General features: G+C 34.8%; 1 protein-coding gene across 1 annotated transcript in view; it reads right to left on the bottom strand.

Annotated features, from left to right (window-relative positions):
- Positions 1–20,054, bottom strand: part of LOC144449145 (neuronal acetylcholine receptor subunit alpha-10-like) — a 35,532-nt gene extending 15,478 nt beyond the window's left edge. The window contains exon 1 of the mRNA XM_078139612.1: positions 19,775–20,054. Within this exon, the coding sequence (XP_077995738.1) occupies positions 19,775–19,901 (127 nt within the window). The 5' untranslated portion in view covers positions 19,902–20,054. The remainder of the gene's footprint in view (positions 1–19,774) is intronic.
- Positions 20,055–22,035: the final 1,981 nt, after the last annotated feature.

The raw sequence follows: 22,035 nt of genomic DNA, 5'->3' as shown, positions 1-22,035 counted from the left end.
TAAAAAGCAACCTGATATCCACTTGTGTAAAATATGAAATTATTTATGAATCCGTATGAAAAGTCTTACCTTGTCAAAACAATAGTAAACCCTATAAATTACTTTGTAGCTTGGGGAATAAATTTCGCAACCTGTTCTTCGATTGCATTTAAACTTAAAGGTCAAAAGTTATACACTCAAAACAACAAAGCAATAAAGCAATAAAATGCGATCATGTTAAAAGGCAAACACATGTGTCATTAACTAGAGAAGATATTGTGTATACATTATTAATTCCTTTCTGTACATTTATTCCCTACAAAAAACATTTGAACCTCCAGTGATAAGTCATATGTTTCGGCACTTTGATGGTGGTCTTTTCTCAATTACCTAAGGTGACAGATTGAATGAATTAATGGAGATTTGTATTCTGTTTTCTATTCTGAATTAATCATCTGAAGAAAATGTCTTTTAATGTCAATTTCAAAGCGACAAATGAAATTAAAGGTGAGATCAAATTTCTACCTTGGGTGAAACAGTACGAAGTAATATCGGTTTAGTATAGCTTTTATCTTTCTATAAACATCGTCTTTCATTATTTAGCTTTCATGTACAACAGACAGCATGATAACACCAGAAAAATAATGAGGAATTCAGGCTTGGGGTTTTGACCTTGGCATTAATCTTGAGAATATACTTAGACATACAATAAGTATGCTGCTTTGTTGATAAAGGCCATCAAATCACAACAAGAAAATTTAGCAAAGGTTTTGATTAAATAATATGTTGTTCAGTTTCTCCAGCCAGAACAAAACTGTTCTTCCTTTGCTTATCCAGTGTTTTGTAACATGCTGGTGATCTAGATAATGGCAAAATACATTGCTAGGCTAGGCTATTTGTGATAAAGTAAATGAATTTTATAAGGTTTGCAAATATTTTGTTTTTGGAATATGGCTGAAAGATGAAGTACAATAGGTCTTGCGAACAATCACAAGGGATTAATATTGTTACTACATCTGGCTTATTGTAGTACTATACAAAAACATAAAAGGTTGTTGGAAACATCATTATAATGGTCTGCTTCTCCTGAAAGCATCTGTTGACACTTTTACAAACCACACATTTAATATGAAATTTGTTTGTCATTTTATTGGCTTGATGGATAGCGGAGTAAAAATTTTCAGTTTCTAAAAGTGTTAATTGTGACTATCAATACACACTAGTCGAGTATTTCCACTTTGTAATTAAGGTTAAATGTATTATCAAATTTGAACACTTCCTCACCCAACACTGAAGGGAAATCGATGCAGGAATCAATTTATATTACTTAAGGTTAAATCACAATGTTAATAGCGTTCGTTTTATGAGGACAAAGGCGACAAACTAACAAACGTTGTGTCTCCAACGTCATCACCAATCTCCATCTATCACAGTCCAGTTTGTGTAGACATTTCTTAGTTAGAGGATTATAATTTACATGCATTATCCGCCAACCATTGTGCAATGTAACAGTGATCCTAAAAGCTGATACAGGATATTATATATGGATTGCATTAGTTATGTATAGATTGAAATGAAACATTAACTTCCACTAATGGGTTTCCTGGATGATTACATAACGGATAGATTTGCTTTTCGTCATTTGGTGCGTCTACCTGTTCATAAGTGCTCAGTATAACTTAATCTTATGCCATATGTTACCAAACTACCATCATTACATATTCCCCTGTTGACAGTTTCAAGTTGTGATAATAATACACAAATGTACGGATAAGGTTTTAGAAATGTTTTACATGAATGAAATTAAAAATGAAATACGGTTAGAGTTAAATACAGGTTTCAATCACACGTTCATCAAACGTTTGTCTTCAAAGTAAGTTTTCTAATTTTAATCAAATGGATGCATTGAGTGGCAGATCACCTGTTTAACGGTAAAGTCCACTCCAGCTAATAAAGGTATTTTCGTTAACTTTGGTTTCTAGAGAGTTAGTCCATGATTTCACATCGAAGTAGGACACTGTTCCTTCATGGGGCTTAGCATGCATGAATATGGGTTAGATGAACAATGAATATTCATGACTCCTAAGTGCTTATTCCTTCAGACATATAGCCATGAATAGTTATTGTTCATCTAATGAATATCCATGTATGCTAAGAACAATGGGGCAATGATATACCGCTGATAAAACAATAGAAGTGCAAAAACTTTAATTTGGTATTCTTGGCAACCAAGCGAATTGTTCGTGATGTAAAATCATACAATGACGCTCAAGAAATCATAGTGTGTGAAAATATCTTTATTGCCTGTGGTTTATGCTCCCCAGGAGGTTGGGGAAATATAACGAATCGTTGTGTCTGTTTAGGTCCGTGTCAAGTGCTACAGAAAACATTATTATCGTTATTAGACTCTAGATCCAGGCTGGTTTGTTAATCATAACGGAGTATATTGTCTCTTTACATTTATATCATCGAACATTGTTTCTGTCTTAAATGAACAGTAAAAGTCCTTCACTAAGTAAGATTATTATCCACACGCCGATTCTATACATTGACTTTAATTTGATCGCGAAACACATTGAATGTCAAAGACAAAGTCAATTCCCCAATTCATTACGCTATCACAGGACCATGTACTCTTTCCATTTCCTGCCACGTACCCACTGACATAAAATGTGTCCCAAAATAAAACTCACTTCCGATCAAACCAGGAAATAATTTACATCATGTAATGAAAAACAAAATTTTGCTGTCCTCACCCAGTCGATAAAACGTCCAGCTTAAATCAAAATGTGTTTGTTAAACCTTTGAATACATTTATTTTAGTCGTTGATGACAATATCAAGCAAAACGTTTATCGTTCTTGAAGTAATTCGTGTGCTCACATCTATACCACCCATACTTTTCATAACGTATAGTTTACATGGATAACACAATGGATGGCTTTGCCTTTGAGTATATTACGTGGTTAGCTAGTTTACTAGTCTTGTGATTGACGTTTTAATTGCTATCAGTAAAGTGTCCACTAATAGTACCAGTTTTTAGAAGTCACAATGATACCAATAAACGAAACTAGTCTTTCGATCAGTAATGATGTGTTTTTCAATTAAAATAACTCTCCGTCTCCGATAAAATGACACATTAGACAACACAAAAAATACTAAAAGGTCATAGGTGATTATAATAACATAATACCTAAAGACACGTACATTAGTGAATCGTTTTGTGGCGTCATATCATCAGGAACTATTTCGCCTTTTTAAATCAGATTTGTTTCAACGCTGTTACTGATCATTACATTGCGAGTTCCTGTCATGTTCACTTGATGCACAGTTATTATTACAACATGTTTTTTCCTGAATGTGATGTACGTAAACATTATATGAAATCATAAGTTTCAAATGAATAAATAAATTACACGGATACATTAATAAAGATATATAGATGAATGAATGAATAAGTCAATTAATTAATTAATAAATGAGTAATGACGAAATAGATAGATTGATAGATTAGATAGATGGACAGATAGATATATAGATTTATAGATAGATAGATAGATAGATAGATAGATAGATAGATAGATAGATAGATAGATATAGATAGATAAGTGAACGAATAGAGGAATGAATAAATGACAGAAAGAAAAAATGAATTAATGATATATATACAGAAGTCATCTGGTGTGCAGTGTCTAATATGGATTGAACATGTATGCCTTTAATTTTGCAACTGTGAAGCACTTGAACTTGGATACAGCATTGAATGGTTCCTTCAACCAGGTTCAGTTGTGTCGTAAATACATAAAAAAAACTCTTGCAAATTATGATTTCTCATTTTGCTCTTAAGGGTACACCATTGAATCAATAATACAGTCAACCCTCATCAAGTCTCGGGTTCACTAACACAGTCATGACAAGCCGAGAGTTGCAACTGAGCGAAATGATGATTATATATTCATCGTTATGTAAATGAAACATGACGTAAACTTTTCACCTTGCAAAGTATGATAAATCAGACAGAAAAAATAAGCGTAATCATATAGGATACGGCGGTTTAAGTCAATGAAGAATGTATGAAGACGAAACAATGAGAAATGAATAATTTATGTTTTAATATGATTAGATATAATACGTAGACTAATATTCCGTTGATGTTTCACTGTCTTGGATATGTATATCACTGCCAAATTTACCTATTTATATTTTGATTTCACCATAACTTTCAAATACTGTTAACTGACAATAACCAAAAATGAAACATCATGCTTGTTCGACTTTTGAGGTGTGTAAATGTAACTACTTAATGTAGCTGCTGTCAGTAAGGTACCTGCTGTCAGTAAGGTGCCTGCTGTCAGTAAGGGCATATGAACGAACCAGTTCAGGAGCTCCAACACTGCAATTATTTTTGTTAATGTAAATCAATCAAGCAACCTAAATGCATTGAAATATAGCTTTATTTAGAGTACAACATTAGCTTTCCTAGCAATAATTAAGCTGTCAATCAAAATTCAATTATTCGATCGATGGATTTATACTCTCAATTAACTCCATTCATACAACTTTCGCCTTTGATTATATTGCAGGGTTAGACACGTGTGGGTTTTAATTGCGTATACTCGAATAAAAAGAATGTTTATTGCATAAACTAGTGAGCAGCCTTGCGATGTGAAAACTAAAGCATAGTAAACTATACGATGTTCTTATGTGATAATAGATTTGTTAGACTATTATTTATAACAAAGATACTTGCTAAACTGTTTTAATACAACACACATGAAAAAACCTCGAAATATTTTGTATTTGGATTTACCGTACACACATATATCATAGCATGCCAGCAGACTATCAAATATGCTTAACGTTAGTATCATTTGATTCCAAAATGGATGCCAATGAGCACTGAAGCTATCCCTCTTTAAAACAATGTTGCGTTCTTTTATATACGTCAGGGGTAACCCAAAAGTAATGTATATATAAATGTTGTTTCATTTCATTAAATATGTCACTATTTTCAAGCTATGTCTGTTTACAACCATGGTTCACAGCCCATTATACCGCTGGCCATTGCTAAATTAAACTGCCTTGAATGATTAACATATTGTAAGCAAACACACACATATGCCATAACTAGCAAATTTGCTATGTTTTATTTAACCACCACAAAACTATTAATCTTGTTTTGACATGTTCACATATTTTGATACCAGCTAATTATAATACACATGGTATTTATTATCGTGAACTTTTTTGAAACTAAAGAGCGAATGTCCATTGAATTCATGGATATATGATACGAATGCCATGTCCAAGGCCGACAGCCTGGACACTTTAAATTTGATTATTTGATATGGGGATATACATTTTGATACTTCGAAATAGTTGACACACAGAGACCTACTTTAAAAAAACCATACTGACATTTGGAAAAAACAAATATATCCAACAATAATACTGCAGCTCCAGTGCCACTATATTTGTAAGCAATACCAGTACCCTGTCCATTTATCACAACATCAATATACATGTCATTGTGTTACAGAAATCTACACCAATTCCTTGTACAATATCCTAATGTGTTTGAATTCTAACAAAGGTATGACCATTTCTCCCTCATTAGAACAAATTAGTTTGAATTGTAATATTGCTTTACTTTCTGAAGTGAAACAATTAGCGAGTACGCTTGTACATAGTTATTACTTAAACCTCCTTACATTTCAAAGAGTCTGTAATTAGTGTGCTCTGTAATTTATCTACGATTTGATTAGACCGATTTGGGTATGAATTACAATATTTCCCCATTTCACATACATTGTGTTGGTTCCGTCATTTACGTTTGGCGATTTCGTTCTCTTTGTTAACATCGAGGTAACCAAAGTAAGCCAATGATATGTATATAATTCACAACATAATTACACAAGGCCAAAATGGACTATTTTTATGTGACAACAGAGGAACACGTTAAAATTCGCACTGCATAGCAGCAATTGTCATTCAGATGACCTCTGTAGGTAGCCTCGGGTCATGCTTTTCTTTAAGTTATTTTCTTTGTTTAAAAGACTATTTGAAGTAGAACACCAGAAAATGTTGGTCCGTAATGATTAATCACCAACAAATTACACTTACAAATTAATCCAATATTTACCAAGGGAATCATCACGACTACATCCTGTCTTTGTAAAGCTCCCCAAGCCCCAAATAACAAAGATAAATAATAGGAACAAAACAGTCCTGGAATACATCATGTGGGTACTGAGATACAAGCGTTCCGACAAAGGCCTTTGTTACTTATTATCGCAACTTGCCTTCTTAACCCTTTAATGACCTGGTTTCTGTAACTCTGTGTAATTACACCCTATATACAGGGTATCAGGCTTTAAAGAGTTAATCAAGTGTTATTGTTTGGGTGGAATGTTTACATTAGAGGTCATATTACGGTTTCAGTCTTTAAAACACGACGTGGCGTTCAGTTCTATGTCAGTCGATACCGTAGTCAAAGTTATAGGCTTCAAATGTTCAATTTTGCGTTGTTGTTGTTGTTGTTGTTGTTGTTGTTGTTGTTGTTGTTGTTGTTGTTTGTTTCTGCTGACTTGGAAATACTAATAAGTATCACACCAAATTTGTGAGTGTGTACTTGTGTGGACATCACTAGTAATGGTGAAAAGAGTTTACGTGTTCTGACACTTGTTCTTTGAGTACTTCGGTAGATGCAGAGTCATTTGTGATATTATTCCAGTCATTTAAAGTGCGGTGATAATAGGAGTATTTGTATGTAGTAGTTTTTGCTGGTATTCCATCGAACGTGCGTGAATGAGATCGTCTGGTTGATTTTGTTGTACGTTTGAGGCATTTTGTTGGTAATTCAACTTTTCCAACTATTGTTGTTGTTGTTGTTGTTGTTGTTGTTGTTGTTGTTGTTGTTGTTGTTTACATGAAATGAAAAGTTGTGCTTTGTACACGAAACGCATCTAAACTATCATCTCATGAATATACGATTAACGGCGTTGGCGTTGTTCTCTTAACTAATTTAAGCTTGGAGTTACATAATCTGGACATCGTCAAAAAGGCTTATAACCTAGTTAGTATGATAAAGCGTACCTGCAATTCAAGTATTTCCATGACAGTTTTTGTATCGTTAATTTATATAAATCGCTTGTACGGAGTCAACTAGAGTATTGTCCACAAGTTTGGTCTTTTTATATAAATGCTTGAATTGCTCTTTTAACTCAATGTATATATTGTTGCCAATGTTCCTTTTCACGTGCCCACCTGGAATCTCCGTTCCTACTACACTTTTTGAAATGGCACGTTTTAATTCTACTCAAAGGAAAAAAACTTACATATTTTTCAGTCTCAGTACTTTTACAAAAGATGTCCTTAATGAAATAGTTGATGTGTGAATTTAACGGAAGTTTCGGTAATTTCATCTTCTTTATTTTATTTTATTTTATTTATATCTTTACTAGTTTTGTAAATATTGAATTCATTTTAGTCTTTTCCAATTTCAGAGTGTCTGTAAATGGGGTAATCCTGTAGACATCTCAAATAAATAAAAAAAATTAAAAAAAATTAAATAAATTAAAATTAAGTATGAATGAGAAAAGCTATTCATTAACCTATCCATATTTGCCGTACAAATAATATTTTGTTCTTGATGATGAATTGTGTTTCTCAAGAGTCCATAACTCAGCTTTGGGAGGTTACCTATAAGGTACAAGGGTAGTTTATAAGTCGTTGTCATGTATCTATGGTAACAGCGTTATGGAAAACTGGTGAGTAGAAAACGTATCTGAGCCTTTTTATTGCCCCACTCTTTCTTCACAATTACTGTATCAGGGATATGGCGGTGACAATTGCTGTATCAGGGATATGACGGTGACAATTGCTGTATCAGGGATATGGCGGTGACAATTGCTGTATCAGGGATATGACGGTGACAATTGCTGTATCAGGGATATGGCGGTGACAATTGCTGTATCAGGGATATGGCGGTGACAATTGCTGTATCAGGGATATGACGGTGACAATTGTTGTATCAGGGATATGGCGGTGACAATTGCTGTATCAGGGATATGACGATGACAATTACTGTATCAGGGATATGACGGTGACAATTGCTGTATCAGGGATATGGCGGTGACAATTGCTGTATCAGGGATATGACGGTGACAATTGTTGTATCAGGGATATGGCGGTGACAATTACTGTATCAGGGATATGACGATGACAATTGCTGTATCAGGGATATGGCGGTGACAATTGCTGTATCAGGGATATGACGGTGACAATTACTGTATCAGGGATATGACGGTGACAATTGCTGTATCAGGGATATGACGGTGACAATTACTGTATCAGGGATATGGCGGTGACAATTGCTGTATCAGGGATATGGCGGTGACAATTGCTGTATCAGGGATATGGCGGTGACAATTGCTGTATCAGGGATATGACGGTGACAATTGTTGTATCAGGGATATGGCGGTGACAATTGCTGTATCAGGGATATGACGATGACAATTACTGTATCAGGGATATGACGGTGACAATTGCTGTATCAGGGATATGGCGGTGACAATTGCTGTATCAGGGATATGACGGTGACAATTGCTGTATCAGGGATATGGCGGTGACAATTGCTGTATCAGGGATATGGCGGTGACAATTGCTGTATCAGGGATATGACGGTGACAATTGTTGTATCAGGGATATGGCGGTGACAATTGCTGTATCAGGGATATGACGATGACAATTACTGTATCAGGGATATGACGGTGACAATTGCTGTATCAGGGATATGGCGGTGACAATTGCTGTATCAGGGATATGACGGTGACAATTGTTGTATCAGGGATATGGCGGTGACAATTACTGTATCAGGGATATGACGATGACAATTACTGTATCAGGGATATGACGGTGACAATTACTGTATCAGGGATATGGCGGTGACAATTGCTGTATCAGGGATATGACGGTGACAATTGTTGTATCAGTGATATGACGGTGACAATTACTGTATCAGGGATATGACGGTGACAATTGCTGTATCAGGGATATGACGGTGACAATTACTGTATCAGGGATATGACGATGACAATTGCTGTATCAGGGATATGACGGTGACAATTACTGTATCAGGGATATGACGGTGACAATTACTGTATCAGGGATATGACGGTGACAATTACTGTATCAGGGATATGACGGTGACAATTGCTGTATCAGGGATATGACGGTGACAATTACTGTATCACGGATATGACGGTGACAATTGCTGTATCAGGGATATGACGGTGACAATTACTGTATTAGGGATATGACGGTGACAATTACTGTATCAGGGATATGACGGTGACAATTACTGTATCAGGGATATGACGGTGACAATTGCTGTATCAGGGATATGACGGTGACAATTACTGTATCAGGGATATGACGGTGACAATTGCTGTATCAGGGATATGACGGTGACAATTACTGTATCAGGGATATGACGGTGACAATTACTGTATCAGGGATATGACGGTGACAATTACTGTATCAGGGATATGACGGTGACAATTGCTGTATCAGGGATATGACGGTGACAATTACTGTATCAGGGATATGACGGTGACGATTGCTGTATCAGGGATATGACGGTGACAATTACTGTATCAGGGATATGACGGTGACAATTGCTGTATCAGGGATATGACGGTGACAATTACTGTATCAGGGATATGACGGTGACAATTACTGTATCAGGGATATGACCGTGACAATTGCTGTATCAGGGATATGGCGGTGACAATTGCTGTATCAAGGATATGACAATTGTTGTATCATTGGATATGACGGTAACAATTGCTGTATATGACGCAAGTAGTAAAACAATATATGGCAATGGATCTTCACGTGATCTGCTTTCCGTATAATACAACAATTTAGCTTGGAGCAATAATATTGATTACAAAATTTGGGGATATTGATACTTTTATTAACGTTTTCTATTGGTAGTGTTAAGCAAACCCAATAAAACTTAGTGCTCGATGATTTAATATCATTTACACATTAAGGTCTATTATACTGATAATTGCAATAATTCATTTTGTACTTAATAAGACTACCTTCAACTCTATGGCTTCATTGTACAACTTACTTTGAAAACTCATTGTCATCTTATACCTACCTAAATTAAGAAAATAACGAAGTAACATGTAATTGAGGATGGTCAGAGCAATTATTTTACTAATACAATATCAAACTAATTACTACTTCAAATATATTGTATTGTCGTCTCGTAAATTTCCTGGAGACTATAACGATATTTGGAGACTACATTTTAATTATCGAAAAGCGGTATATCTCATATATCATGTACATTATTAATATTACCTTCCATGTAAAAACTAACATAGATGGAAGCGACATAATTGTATTTTTTTATTCTGATAAATTGGCATGGCTAATCATGAGTAGTAATATAATATTACTCTTTTTGGCTTAATATAATATTTTACGAGTATGTGACATTAATAACGGTCATCAATTATGAAATTTATGTCTATTACAAAAATTGAATATATAGACAAAGTACATTTAACGTATGGTCATTGATTTGAATGAATGAATGAATGAATGAATGAATGAATGAATGAATGAATGAATGAATGAATGCAGGAAGGAAGGGAGGAAGGAAGGAATGGATGGATTGATGACTGACTGACTGACTGACTGAATGAATGAAGGAAGGAAGGAAGGAATCAGTATGGTTTAATTTTTCAAAATGACTTCTTTATACATACAGCTTACAACGAGCATGTGTCAGTTCAATCAAATACTAATATGTTAAATTAGTTTCAACATTCTAGTCAGTCCTAAACAAAATTGTTTGGTTCCGGTTACCCTACCTCCCCAACTCGTTTTTCACTGCCGACCCTAAACGTTTTTACGTATCCCAATAAAAATAATAAAATCGCGAAAATTGCGAAGCCTTGCAAAAAAAAACTGTTACAGTGGATGTGGAAACTGGCACTTAACTTAACTTAAAAAGACAAAATATTTTTTTTTTCCAATATATAATGACTTTATTACATCTGATGAGAAGAAACCAATAACACAGAGACCATAGGGAAAACAACGGAAAACGTAACTACCTGAACTAGACACTCACATATGAAAAAATATAATAAAAAAAAGGTAAAAAATCTACCAACCACATCCTATTCTAAAATTGAGCGTAATCGGAACCACGCAACTTTTTTTAGGCCTAATACTTGTAACATTTGTTGTTTTCATTTTTCGAATCGGGATATTAGTATGGTATACTGACCTCTGGTATGATACTGCATAATGCTGGAAATGGGCACATTTTTATTGCACATGCGCATGAAATATAATCTAAAATGGAAATGTGAAAAAAACACTTTGTACTTGACACACACACACACACACACACACGCACGCACACGCATGCTTAGGTGACAGAAAACTCAGTAATTTATGCAAGGTTCGCTATTAATGGTAAATGTTTCGTGAATGTTATCGTCATTCATGGGATTACGTAAGCTCGTTATAGTCCGAGATCGAATTAAATTATTCGGTTGTTGCCCATCAGTGAAGCATAGCCTTTACAAAACAATGGTTATCGTATACTATTTCATATCTGCTTGACAACATCTGTCTTTTTCTCTGTCAAAACCGTACTAATTTGATACCTCGATAGTTAAATGGCCGCAGCACGTTTTGGTCGATAGTTTAATTTACAAATAACACATTCAGACATTGTTTCTACATCCCTTTTGTAACATTTTAACTGGTATACACGATTGTTTCCATACAGAAATCGAAAATCTAAGCATTTCCATTGTGAAAGGTCGTGAATTAGTACTGTTGTATGGGGATTTCGTACGAAATGGTTTCACATGGAAATAAAAAGGATATCTCGGGATATAGAATTTTAAAATGGCCAATAACGAGGAAGACATATCAATTTGACATGCAGCTGAAATAATCAGGCATATGCCAATTCAAACTGCCACGACAGTGAATTTTCACGTATAATCGACCAAACGTTAACAGCAAAAGGCCACTTTTAATACCTCTATGAAATCGGATTGACATATCCGACATCCATTTAAAGGCAATGCTCACATGTAAATTACTTCTCGCCATTAAAAGCCTCGTAGTCTGGGTAGACTTGACGAAATGTGGTATTTAGTACAGTACTGTACAATAAAAGATTGTTTTGTATACAGGCAAAATGACAATTACCCCAGATCAATATATCGTTATTGGATAAATCTGTCTTCTTTCATTCTTGTCTCAATTGCGTATTTATCGGATGATGTGAAAAAAAATATGAGCGTTGATTCCACTTTGAAGCCCCGACGTTTACGTTGCTAGTTGATCTTTCATAATTTGAACGGGAAAAGAGATGCTATTCATTCAATTTTATGTTCTGCACATTTCTAAATGAAAGCAGAGTGATGTGCTGTAAATGACCAAACAAAATCACATTGAATTATTCATACAATCTTAATTTAATCCAAAATTATTGCGGCCATAGATTTGATATTCAAGTGTAAACCGTAAAGTTTGATCTTGTTGTCAACATTCCATCTAGCAAGACCTATCTCTTGTATCGTATGTTTGACCTATGTGTTTTTGTGTGTGTCATGGAGCATTGATTGTGACTACGTCTGTCATCCCCTAAATGCATATCATAATTCCAATACATATTGGAATATGAAAAGCAAACACTGGATGTATTGATTTTCATACTACTACAACAATGAATGGGATGAGCTTAGAGGGTTGTGATGGAAAGTCTCATTCATTAAAGTCTGGATGTTATCGATTCGTTCAGTTAAACTGATTATGACTTAGTCGTCCTGATGAACATTTGATTAAAGCGTTCATTTATTCCTTTGAGTGATATATATCGTCTCTAAAAGGTTGTTAGAAATGCTATACCGTACGGTCGATGATACTAAATTTTAGTGTTCACGTGATATGCGCCTCGAAAATAAGCTATTTATACTTTTGCGAAAACTCAAGCCCACTCTCAGTCAAAATCAAGAAAAAAATCTGGGGTCACTAATGGGAAATACAGATCAAATATTGCAATTTTATAATCCAATATGGCCGCCGAATACTGTGTGAACTCTATGATTGTCGAATCCCTGAAAACAATATGATAGACACAAGAAGCAAGGTTCCATATCACAAAGTTTAGAGAGTTTTTAAGAACCACGATTTAAAGTGAAAATCACCCCCCCCCCCGGCGTACTCTACCTTATTTTGCAATGGATCATTTGATCTCCCAGGTTTAGTGTTTTTGTTTATATGACCGTGAAATAGAAAGCATGCGCTGACTCTCTGAATCTATATTGTTATAGTGCGTAAAGTAAAGAATGACTGATATAATAGTATAAAAAACGACACATCGTGGATACTAAAACCAATTTGTGCTCTCACCCTCTCCTCCCTACTTGACAACGATGCATCAATATTTTCTCCAGTTTCCTTTTCTGTCACATTTAAAAACGGTTTGATTTATATAGCTAATTACCATAATTGAACCAACTGTGCCCATGTTACACGATACGGTGTCACTGCACCAGTTGTCACCGAAGTAGATTCACATATAAAACATGGTTGTCGCTTTGTTTCATTGCAAGCATTACATGTGATCCCTTCATTCGGCGGATCAAAATTGACATCGTTGACTTGTTAAAGACAGTAGGATGCAAAATAAACAGTTGATGTATTAACGCATAGCATCAGAAGTATTTATAGAGTTGTGCTACATTATAATAACTCGTCGTAGTTGTCAGCAGATGTCTTTAGAAAGTGATAAACCTGCAATTTGTAATATTTAAATATCAGTCAGTTAATATATTATAGAATGATGGACTTATTTGTAGTAATCATAAAATAACTTGCAATATTGTAAAAATCTAAATGTTTTCTTACTACTGTACAGTAAAATGTAAGTACTGTTTTACAGTAATTATATTCAAATTTTACTTCTTTTGAAAGGAAAATATACGTGACTTACATTAAAATTCTATTTTTTGTTGTTGTTTCATTATCACGTTGTTATTGTATTAATAACTGAAAGGCGTAGCATCCATGTAACCGATACGTTTCTCATATACATGGACAAGTAGAAATTACAGGTATCAAATTAATTCAGTTTAAAATTACTGTCAGCATTTGTGAAATTGAATGATACCCCTGTCAACATAAATAGTATGTAAAGATTAAATTTGAAATGAACTAATTTGACCGAGTCACTCGGTGTCCCGCTAATACTATTCACACTCATAGCAAATGGATGTAAAACCAAATCTAAAAAGTAGTTGGTTTATTTACGAAATGCACTTGATTTTAAAAATAGAGAGATAAACACACGAAACTGTACAATATGCAATGTAAATGTTGTACATTAAATACACCTATACGACATAATATTCTAGTATTTGCAGTAACAAATCAATGACTAATAGCGTGCTGGTTACTTCTTTATCTAACCAATAATATGGTGATACAAGTGGAGCTACTATAATGTCCCGCTATCGTGACAGTGTGTAAAAGATCGTTGGTGATGTCATGTGACCGGCCGGTCATTATTAAGATAATGTTGACAATTGACAATATTTTCTGTGCTGTAAGCTATTACAGACAATGAGTGGTGTTAGTTATTACAGACAAGGAGTGGTGTTAGTTATTACAGACAAGGGGTTATTACAGACAAGGAGTGGTGTAAGTTATTACAGACAAAGAGTGGTGTTAGTTATTATTAAAGATAAGGAGTGGTGTTAGTTATTACAGACAAGGAGCGGTGTTAGTTATTACAGACAAAGAGTGGTGGTTGGGTTTATCAGAAATACATTGTTGGGCGCTACCTATTCCAGTAGTCGATTTTTAACAAAGAGTTTTCTTAATTACTTCATCGATCTGTGGGTTTGAGAGGTTCACTGACTTAAGACAATGTATGATTATTTTTCCAAAGTAAAGTTATTATACAATACTATAGTATACTATAGAGTACATTCAGATGGTAGTTCTCCCTTGTATTGTTCTTTAGTTGAAACTAATTAGCAGCACAGTAACGACGTCAGTGGCCCAGACTAATTGCTTTGCATGCAAAAACTCGAGGGCTTAAACAAACAGTGGTGAACGATTATATGGGGAGTCTTTTGTACAGCTCATTGTCAGTAACGTCTCTTAAGTGTCTTGACTGAGGAAATCGAACAACACGGTATTCATTAGGGATTCGATCCATATAATCACCCGTCAACATTTTTCAACTTTTGATTGGTATCTGGTGGACACACTCATCTAGTCAAGCCCTGTTCCCCACCCCCACGTAAGAATGAAATGTGTGTCATATAGATACCAGCTGATAAAGAGTGTAATAAATATAAAAAAAACTCTGCACCCGACCGACATCAATATTCTTTAATTGTTTTGTTCACCATATATATGTGTGGCTGCAATTTGTGATAACACTATTTACAGCACGTTTCCCCAACTTGATTGATAAGGAATATGAGTAAAATAGAAATAAACATGATCACTACTGATGCCGTACTAGCTTTTTGTACTTTAGACATGTCGTCGTACGGAGTTCAATTTCTGTAACAATATATCTGTGTATTCAGAAATAAAAGTGCCAACATATACAAAAAGAATTTGCTATAAATACCATCAAAAAACAAAGCAAAATGAACAACCTAATAAAAGAAATTGAGCAAACACAATGAACCACTTTGTGTAAAACCTCAGACCACTAGTGGTATGAGCATTATATGTCTGAGGTAAAACTAAACACTATTGTTGTATTAAAGCTAATATGGCGACGTGTTGCCTACACCACCAAGTAAATACAACAACCTAATCACATCATACCGCACTGAACACAAAAGAGATGGAATTTAATACGTTGTATACATTCTAATAAATTCCTCCGGGGTATGTTTTACATTTGGTGACCGACGTTTGATAAAATCTACCAGAAGAAATGTTTTTTTTGTCCATTTTAATTCTGTTTAAGGCAACGCTGTAATCTAATTGAGTTGGAGATTAATTAATGAATCGAAATTAGAAACTATTTGCCTTCGGACAAGATTAATACCGCGGTAAATTACATTATCATCGGAAAACAAAATATGGGGTTAGACATACTTTGTATCAGCATTCATATAAAGTGGCGTAGGTAAACTATAGTAAAATAATATACATTACAAGAAAAGGTTATTGAAAACAGGAGAAATGTTGCCAATATGTAAATTCACGGAGTCATGACTCCACTAATTCATTAGCGATAATTACAAATGTGTACGTGTAGAATCTTATACGATGTATACCACTATCAAGTTGAATGATCAAATATCTTTTTGGCACTAGTTTATTTGTTAAATTTGTTATACACTACATTCATTTATTACCTGTAATTCTAACATTACTATGTAGAAAACATTTATTTTTCATGTGGTAACAATAAGGTCAAATGGTAAAAACCATCTGTTTGAAGTGTCGTACCAACATGTATCCGCAAGTATCATAAAAAACCCTTAAGTACAATGGTTTATTGAATGGCAATGAACACATTAGAATACCATAAAGTTCTACATTATCCCCCTGTAATGTAACCATGTAAGGTACGCTTTTATATGTACGTGCTCTGGATTCTAAATTAGTGTAACTGGTTGAGCTTTAAAGCTGACTCTTAATTGGGTCAATACAAATGTACAACTATAAATACACGATATCGTTTGACGTAATTAATATCTATATATTCATATATCCATCTATACCCCTCCCTAAATCTATCTATCTATCTATCTATCTATCTATCTATCTATCTATCTATCTATCTATCTATCTATCTATCTATCTATCTATCTATCTATCTATCTATCTATCTATCTATCTATCTATCTATCTATCTATCTATCTATCTATCTATCTATCTATCTATCTATCTATCTATCTATCTATCTATCTATCTATCTATCTATCTATCTATCTATCTATCTATCTATCTATCTATCTATCTATCTACCAGTGGCATTACATTGTCCTTTTTTCTATGTCGCATAAATGATATGCATTGTTCATACATTCATATTTGCGTGACTGTTTACCCATCAGTTTATACATTCAGTCAACTGAGTGTAATTTAAAAAAAATCAATGATGAATATTTAGCTAGTAAAAGTCCAACAACGTGCCTCACAACAACAACAATAGTATAATAAGCCTACAACACTATTGAACAGTGAGGATTCGCTAGAGAAAGTGTAATGCACAATCATTGATAGGGCGTTTCATTCGATTATGCAAAATACATGTCTACAACATCTGCTTAACGGAGAGAGGTTGATATATGGTAAACAGAAATAACGTACAAATAAAAATAAAACTGAAGGTAAACAAATTGAGTGTAAAGAGGTGTCGACCTTGCTTCCAATCTATGTGGTGGTTGTATTTTAGCAGAAACGAACCAAAATGCTGGTACGCAATTACAACCATAGCGTCACTAGCGTTCTTAAGTGAAATTCTGTAGACGGCAAATACAATATGGTGATGACAGGTTTTATTTTGGAAGTTATGAAATCGAAATTATAACATGCACATAACCTGTCAAAATGCTAACTACAAGAGTAACTTGATATTGAGCCGCTTGGCCTTGGCTCTTTATTTTATTTATTCTCAGTATAAAACAGAATGGTTATTTGCCAAACAGATAAATCATAAATTTGTCAGTCCTTCATATTTTTTTTTGTAGAATCACTGTGTTCGTCCTTATACGTTGTTTAATATGTTCATTAAGATATATAACATTATACATTTGATGAATTCGATTTAGATATGAATAGATAGGTCAATGTACACAGGATATCGATAGAAACGATAGCTTTTGTTATAAATGTGGGGGTCGGTTAACCATTTTAGTTCTCATTTCCTTTCAGCGTGATCTGTGTTATACTCCTAAATACAAATATTTCTGTAAAAACGTCAGATCGAGAAATGGAAGAATTTTCGCAATAGTAAATACATGGCAATAAAATATAGTAAGTGTCGATAAAAGGACATTTCTCAGTACATACTGACCTTTTTTTATTCATAGCACTACATAATTATATACTGACTTGAGATTGACTGGGCTATCTGAAACAATTACCATTGTACTTTTGGCCAATTAAGTTAGGGGGGTTCTGAGGCCTACCTAAAGGCATTTTGTTTTTGGTATCCTACGTTAGACTATAGATCTCGCTCCCCTTATATATTTGGGAGAACATTATTGAAAGTCTGTCGATCCTCCCAGTCCTTCCCGCCTTCCTATGTTCTCTAACCTAACATTGATAAGAGTGGGTCTTGCGCACTCGCCAGATTGCACAATAAACAAGCAATCGTAATTATTCAAATTCTGTAATATACTAGTAAGTCTAGGCTATCTATGGATATCCTTGAACACAGTCATGTAATCCTTTAATAGTGTACGTTCAACCGGTAGCTCAGCAAATAGTTTATGTTGAAACGTTTCCAACTGTTTTGTCAGTGGTGTGTACATATTGTAGTGTTGAATGTATCTCTTTTAATTTGAGCAAAGTTTGTGTACATTTATTTTCCGTGTGATTCAGGTGTTGCATAGTCAATGTGTTTGACACTTTGTTCAATCAATATGTTGCCAGTCTATTGTAAGTTAAGTATGTTTTAGGGTTAATGCCCCTATTCATAGCCATTGTGTAACGAATTTGTCCAGTGAAGTGACGACCTACGAGAACTCGGACACAATACATCGTGAGCACATCTTGCCCGTGAACCGGTAAATATGTATGGTAGGACAAGTGCATAGCGTCACATTCCAAACAAATAAACACATGATTTTAAAACAGATGAAGAGGAGCCGTGATTATTGTGCGGACGGCATATATCAGACACACACGGAAGTCAAACATATTAAACACAACTTGTCATCGTTCTGTTACAAAAAATACAATTATTTAAGCGTAACTGATATGCATGACATGGTCCGTTAAACGATAACAGACGTACACATGTTCATAACTCATGATCAGACACATATGAGTATTGTTGTATTTGATATCATTAATAATTGAGCTTTTGTGATCTGATCAGTAGTGTGATATCCATCTAAACGTAAGTACAACTAAATAACTACCCATTGTTGCTAACGACAATACCTTTTGTCATCAAACAATAATGGCATACTTTGGAGGAAATCTTACATTGTTTCCATGGATACAGTATCTATGTATGATAACATTGTATAGGATTGCTTTAAAAGCTTATTCATCGTTCTTTTCTGACTGACCTTTTTGCAAAGTGTTGTGTCAACTTCAAATACGAGGTATTAATACTTTACACGGCAAGGTCTAAAAACCCGAAGACTTCCTGTGTAACTCAAAGATGATATAGTCAAGTTGCATCTATCTCAATTTTCAGCCACCTTGTTGAATTAACCAACTCTTGTGACCGAAATATTGTTGTATATTGAGAGGTGAGAGGTTAACACTTAATTTTTCTGCACATGAATTTGAATCAAATTTAAATTTTCGTTTTTAGACACATCGAGTCGGAACTATTTAGAATATTAGCATTGGGACGGATTTTATCGACCGGACATTCTATAGCCATTGAACTAGAAACGTTTAATGTTTCCATCGTCATAACACTCAAAGAGTAAAAAGTACCAGACACTGAAAGACTGTTTAGATAACAAGAACTACACAAAGAAGAATTAGAATAAACACGAAAACGTATTATATAAGTACTCACCTGTGGTCTGTGTGTTGGTAGATATAAGCATTATAACCCAACACACTATAACGCTAACGCTACTGCTATTCCAACGATCCATCGCTTGACATTCGTTGATACTATATTGCCGCTTAACACAAGGCATTCAATGAAATCAGATCGGGTCAAATGCTGCGTTTCATTACTCTTCCTCTATTACAAGTAAAACAGACACGTAGTATCATTGCATACAATGCACTGGACAAGTTAATCACACCTTTTCCACTCTGAAGTGAGCCGTATCGTCCCAGCGTGGATTCAATTAAGAAGGCTTATAAATTATGCAGACGATGCTCTGCCTACCGATGGCGTGCTGTTAACGAAGTCGACACATTTTATGGTTCCTGACAAAGTTTCGCCTATTGAGGTCTACATCCGTACGTCAACGCCGTAGCAAACAGTGGGTTACCTGCATAACGTCGGGTTTCTCGTACGTATTGTTAACGGATGATAGTTGAATTAATACCTTTGTGTGAAAATTACACGGTGCCGAATGTCAAAACGAATTTCTGAGGGTTCGTCCTTCATTAAAATGTACCATAAGTCACGGTGGCATACATGTACACTGCCGACCAAACCCAATTACTAAAAGTAATTCATTAATGCATATTCTAGGGCGTATTCATGTATATAAATTGAATTATTGAACAATGAAGACGCGTGGGTGTGCCGACTTGGTTCTATTGGGCCAAAGTGTAAAATACAGAGCTCAGGTGTTTACCTTGGTTGTTGAGTGACAGTTATCAGCCAAGTACACTGAGGAAGAAAACCACAAAATCTCATCGCATTCAAACCGCTTTGTTACGTCTCGCCTAGAATGATTTAACACTCAGGACGCTTTTCGGATATCAAAAGTTATTTTGTCTGAGTGAGCAGACGTTGTTTGCCCCCAAAAGTGTCCTGCTAGAGAATTATCAGTCACGTTAATTTAAGCTTGGGGTGGGCCTCAAAATACTTATTTCGTTCACCAGAAAACCACCTGTCTTCCCTTATAGTCTTTTGTTAAAAAAAGTCTGGAGCCCCCTTGATAAAAAATACCTACGATGTTAACCTCAGTAAAATCGATGTCGGGAGTGTACCAATCTAATGTTTGGAAGTTTGTGGTCGTCAACTCAGTCAATGATTTCCAAAACACAGGTATTGATTACTAATGCAGTGTCTTTACACACATTCAGATGGCGCTAGTAGTGGGAAATAACCAATACCTTTAACATTTTCAATATGGTGGCAGAGGTGGGATTAAGTCCTTACCATTTATTTTGAGACTCATGTTCTTTTTAATTTCTGACAACATTTTAACCCAATGGACGAGAAAGAAAGTTGAGAAAAGGCCACTTTTTGACACGACGGAATCGGGGGTTGGTCATATTTTATGCAATAGCCTGAGTCAGATTCCCCCGCCCCCCCCCCCCCCCCCCTTGTAATTATTGAAGGCTCCCTTAAGCCATTGATATGTGTTCTTTGGAACTACCTTGGTCCGGCCTTTGATAACAAATATTAGTGCTTAACCTTTCACATCGATCCTATCCGTTGGATTCAGAGATTTAACTGTATACATTGTTTAGGGCTGGTCAAACGAATTTCCAAAACTAAATAGTTGGACAATTAAGCATGACATAAACCAATTCAAAGCTAAACCAAATTTCTTTTAGCTCCAAATATTCCAAATCCAAGTCCAAATATTTTGTCAATTCCTCAATAATGTTTAGTTTTATGATGCTTGGAAATCTATGGAAAAATTATATCAGGGATAAATAGACCCTTGGAAAGCTATGAATAGCTAATCGATAACTAACGAATAGCTGATAAACTAACGAATAGCTAATAGATAACTAACGAATAGCTGATAACTAACGAAGAGCTAATAGATAACTAGCGAATAGCTAATAGATAACTAACGAATAGCTAATAGATAACTAACGAATAGCTAATAGATAGCTAACGAATAGCTAATAGATAGCTAACGAATAGCTAATAGATAGCTAACAAATAGCTACTAGATAACTAGCGAATAGCTAATAGATAACTAACGAATAGCTAATAGCTACTAGATAACTAACGAATAGCTAATAGATAACTAACGAATAGCTAATAGATAACTAACGAATAGCTAATAGATAGCTAACAAATAGCTACTAGATAACTAACGAATAGCTACTAGATAACTAACAAATAGCTACTAGATAACTAACGAATAGCTACTAGATAGCTAACAAATAGCTGATAGATAACTAACGAAT

Source organism: Glandiceps talaboti, chromosome 18 (assembly GCF_964340395.1).
Source record: "Glandiceps talaboti chromosome 18, keGlaTala1.1, whole genome shotgun sequence".
In the NCBI taxonomy this organism is placed as follows: Eukaryota; Metazoa; Hemichordata; class Enteropneusta; family Spengelidae; genus Glandiceps; species Glandiceps talaboti.
The sequence above is the reverse complement of the archived record's forward strand: the minus strand, read 5'-3'. Positions and strand labels throughout refer to the sequence as shown.